Source organism: Prosopis cineraria, unplaced genomic scaffold, assembly GCF_029017545.1.
Source record: "Prosopis cineraria cultivar Desert tree isolate PC_DT_omini unplaced genomic scaffold, ASM2901754v1 PC681, whole genome shotgun sequence".
NCBI classification, from domain to species: Eukaryota; Viridiplantae; Streptophyta; class Magnoliopsida; order Fabales; family Fabaceae; genus Prosopis; species Prosopis cineraria.
The window spans coordinates 37,820-42,785 of record NW_026556006.1 but is presented as its reverse complement, the minus strand read 5'-3'; the positions used below and the strand labels follow the sequence as shown (position 1 = coordinate 42,785).

General features: G+C 34.3%; 1 protein-coding gene across 1 annotated transcript; it reads left to right on the top strand.

The window, feature by feature from the left end:
• The first annotated feature begins 259 nt into the window (after positions 1–259).
• On the top strand, positions 260–4,329 carry LOC129298005 (lysM domain receptor-like kinase 3). Its single transcript, XM_054936384.1, has 10 exons — positions 260–911; positions 1,192–1,423; positions 1,489–1,648; positions 1,724–1,813; positions 1,895–2,000; positions 2,249–2,400; positions 2,858–2,955; positions 3,057–3,195; positions 3,438–3,536; positions 4,165–4,329. Exons 1-10 carry the CDS (start codon positions 260–262, stop codon positions 4,327–4,329), a joined length of 1,893 nt encoding a protein of 630 aa, XP_054792359.1.
• The last annotated feature ends 637 nt before the right edge of the window (positions 4,330–4,966 follow it).

Genomic DNA, 4,966 nt, shown 5'->3' with positions numbered 1-4,966 from the left:
TTCAAGGAAAACAACTGGTTGACTTGATATAAAATTATTAATTTATTGATTCATGAGAGCATATGAGAAACAGGGTCACAGATGATATCAATCAATCTCCATAAGTTAATGCATTTCTGTTTCTTCAAGGAAGCAACAACAAAGTAATGACAAGCACAGAAGTTGCTCTTTAAAGATTTTTTTATTCCTTGCCTTCTTTATCTTCTCTCTCTTCCCTCTTATCTTTATCAGGAAAGTTTCATGACCACCCTTACAAACCATGGCTTCCTTTAATCTTCTTCCTTCTCTAGCTCATCTTCCTCTGCTAGCTACTTTATTTGTTACAGTTTTCCCCTTTCAAACGTCCATCAAAGTATCTTTTATGGCCCCTTTTAAATGCTCTGCAAAAATCAACACATGTAATGCCATGCTTTACCACGTAAACCATGGTCTTGACATGGAAGACATAGCCTCTCATTACTCCGTTAATTCATCCCAAATTCAACCCATAACACGGGGCACTAACCAAGATTACCTCATAACTGTTCCTTGTTCTTGTAAAACCGTCACTAACCTTAGGGGATATTTCTTCAACACAACTTACACAGTAGAGGAAGATCAGACCTATATGAATCTGTCAACCTTCTATTACAGTGGACAAGCCTGGTCTCCTACTGATAATGTGACCACGGGTGAAAACTTAACTATACATCTTCCCTGTGGATGCACAGACATTGATTCTCAAATCGTTGTGACATATACAGTCCAGCAGAATGATACAACAGCAGAAATAGCTAATATGCTATCATCTACACTTACTGGCATTCAGAACATGAATGAAGTTTTAGCTAATAGGCCTTCATTCATAGATGTGGGTTGGGTGTTATATGTTCCTAAGGAGCTCAACGGGATTCCATCTCCAAAAGGAAGTGGTAAGTTATCTAATTTCATTAGTCATCTTCTAGCTATATGATTGTGTTTGGTAGACGTTTTGAACGATTCAAAAATTAAGCGCAGCGTTTTGTGGACTGAATATATCAAATACTACCACTTGTAATAAGACGACAGGAATTTTGAATGTTCTATTTCAACTTTTCAACTTCATCAGATAATGTATTGCTCTTGGTTAAGTCCTACAAAAGCATCTGTATTTGCCGGTACTTCTTATGTTAATACTGTTCTTTCTGCTTTGGTTTTTCCCCTTGTTACCAGGAAAGAAACTCAAGCATTCTATTATTATTGGCGTCTTAGTGGGTGTGACATTACTTTCTGTTATCACAATGATCATTCTAATTCTGCGGAGAAAAAGAGCCACTGAATCCAGCAAAAAAGACGCACAAGCTGTATCGAAAAGATCAACTTCAAAACCATTATCTAAAAGATCAATTTCCAATAGAAATATTTCCTTAAAGAACTATCAATTTCATATAGAAACTATAGAAGGTAAATCAAAAATACTTATCATTTCTGACAAACAGATTTCACAATTCTGTCTGGGGAGAGGCTAAATATCATGACAATTAATGTTTGTGCAGAAGTAACATCAATTGACTCGGAAAGACCAACAACGTTTTATCTTGAGGAGATTGAGGAGGCCATAAACAAAGAAAGTAAAATAATAGGAAAGGGCGGATATGGGACTGTATATTTTGGAATTTTAGGAGAGAAGGTATGTATAATTCCTTCAAAATTATAATGATCCTGATCAAAATGCGAGCATATCTAATGGCAATTTAACTTTCAGGAGGTTGCTATAAAAGAAATGAGGTCTAATAAATCCAAAGAGTTCTATGCAGAACTCAAGGTCTTATGCAGGATCCATCATATCAACATTGTAAGGAATTTCTCTGATGAAAGAATTTTCGATATTCTAAGACTTGATTTGATTAATTTGCAGATGTAACTTCTGTTGCAGGTGGAGCTATTGGGATATGCCAGTGGAGAAGATAACCTCTATTTGGTGTATGAGTATGTTTCAAAAGGATCTCTCAGCGACCATCTTCACGATCCATTTCTAAAAGGTATGTTAATTTAGTTCAAGATTTCTTTGCCTACAGCAGAAGCCTAAGAGACCTCTTTAGATACAATAAGATAGTCCATGAAGGATTTTACTATCAAAATCCATAAGTTTCATGACAAATGACACCACAAAGGCTATATTCCTAACTTGACGTATAGTTCAGGTGCACTTTATTATTTATTACAAATACAGAAAACAAGCCAAATGGTTATATATTTACAAGAAACTTCAAGAATGGTACTGGAACAGGTCATGAACCTCTTTCATGGACTGCTAGAGCACAGATTGCTCTGGATGCTGCAAAAGGTCTTGAATACATACATGATTACACAAAAGCACGGCATGTGCATAGAGATATCAAGACTAGCAATATTCTTCTTGACAATAAACTCAGAGCCAAGGTACTCATCACTTGAGTTTGTTTATTCTTAGATCCCATTTGGCATAATATACGGAAAAAGGATTTTCATAGCACACAAATCAAGATATGTAACATCTATCATTCCCCTATCTCATTATTATTCAACAGTATCTTTATTATTTTTCTTTTCATTCTATTCTATCCCTTTCTGAATTTTACTTTGTTTTATGTACCTTGTGTCAATAAATTTATACAAGGGATGGTAACCTGATCTACCTGCTTACTTAGTATTTATAGGATATCACATATCAAGAAGTTGTACCTTTAAATCTACTATTGATTCTTCTAAAAAGTAATGAAGCTAGCTAAGGGTGTTAGAAGTTACTCCCGGTTAGAGAATCACCAGTTGTTCCATTTGTTAATAAAAGTAAGTCGTGAAGCTAACATTGAATCAATTATGGGTACTTCATAGTTCACTTCATTAACCTGATACGTAGATTGCAGATTTCGGACTAGTAAAGCTGTTAGAACGAACAAATGATGATGATTTTATAGCAACAAGGCTTGTTGGGACACCAGGCTACCTTCCACCAGAGTATGTTTTATGCTAGTATCAGGAATAATAAATTATAATTAGACTCTGTTTATTTTTCTTCTGATGTTCTTGATTATATATATATATATATATATATTAAGATCTGTGAAGGAGCTTCAGGTGACCTCAAAAACCGATGTTTTTGCATTTGGAGTAGTTCTAGCAGAGCTAGTAACAGGGAAACCTGCTCTATTTCGTGAAAGCCAAGAAATCCCCAGAATGAGATCACTTATTTCTGTCGTAAGTCAAGACTCCGTTTTTGGAACTGAAGTTTATATTAAGTCAAATCCAACAGTGCTACTCTTAAGCATAATTCATTTGTGTTCATACATATTTGAATGATATATGGGTGAAATTACATTCATTACACACAAATTTAACTTTAAAAGTATGGCTGGTTAATCTGGTATCCATTTCATTATTGGCTTCAGTTGCGAAGCTTAGATTTTTTTCCCCCCTCTTCCCCTTTTTTTAACATTCAGATTAATGGAGTATTTGAAGCTGATGACCCAGAGAATGTTTTAGAAGATGTCATAGACAAAAACCTTCGAGATAGCTATCCTATGGAGGATGTCTTCAAGGTTAGATATATATATATATATATATAATGCTCATCTTCAGTTTTACTTCTTTGTAGAATTACATAATATGATTATAAATTATAATAATTTGGTATACGATTTTTTTTGACGAGATTATAACTTGGTATACGATTAGAATTGTTGTGAGTTTATGTATATTGGTAGTCTCAGAATCAACTACATGCCTATACAGTAACCAATTTTAGCAAGCATCTAGGCTGGCTTATCCTGTTCTCATGCTTGAAGAAACGTTATGATTCACAAAGCAAATGTACTGTGTATCTCTTCAACTCTAGTTGGAAAATGTCTAACAATCAATAATGCAGAAAAGAAAATGGAGGCTAGCTAAGATATTGTTCTCGTCTCTATCATATTAAAATTGTAATTCTCGAGATTCAACGCCCCTTCCAAACCTTACTGCCGTTCTTATTCCATTGATACCATAGATATCTTATATGCATGCACTAGTGAAAATGATCTTCTGAAGTTAATCAGTGAAATTAAATGCAAAGTATTAGTGATAGTAATTCGCATTCAACTTCACCAACCTCAAAGATTCTCAGCTTCAAAGGATCTGGAACCATGTTGCTATAGGACTTTGCCTCTAATGCGAAAGTGAATGTTGCAGATGATAGAAATAGCTCAAAGATGCTTACGCGAAGAACCAATTGAGAGGCCAGAAATGAGGGAGATTGTGGTGATATTGTCACAGATTGTTATGTCCTCCACAGAGTGGGAAGCATCACTAGGTGGTGACAGTGAGGTCTTTAGCGGCATATTCACTGGAAGATGATCACTTCTCTCTCTCTCTCTCATCACTTTTGAAGCCATTGTGTATGTTCATATAATCATATAGTAGAGTTAGTAGCCTCCTGTATTTATTAGGATCATATATCATATCAAAATTATTCAGAGTTTTCAACAAATTTGAAACCTCAATATGAAGGACTCATGACAATGTCATGCCACTTGAAAAGAAAGGCAGATGCAGAGTCAGTGAAATGGTGGTATGTCACTGAGTCATGTTATCCACTGGAAGGGATCTTCATTTTTTTTTTTTTTGGCCGCTGACTTAGAAACCACTTTTTTTTTTGGGTTTAAGAAACCACTTTGTTTTGTATTTACCAAGTTATAAATTGATAAAATGAACTCTTTGCAGCTGATACTGCTGTATTTGGCTCCATGTGGTCTTATTAGTACACTTCAATTTTGTTAATAAAATAAATTTTATAAAATAGTAAAACATGTCAAAGTTTCTCAGGAAAGCTTCTTATTTTTATTCTGAAATAATGATTAATGATTTATTCTCAACATTCCAATTTTCATGTTTTACAAAATTATTTTTTTAAAATCATACTATCTACATATTGCAAAAATAACATTTAATAACAAGACTACACACACACATATCTCACTATTGTATTGTGAAT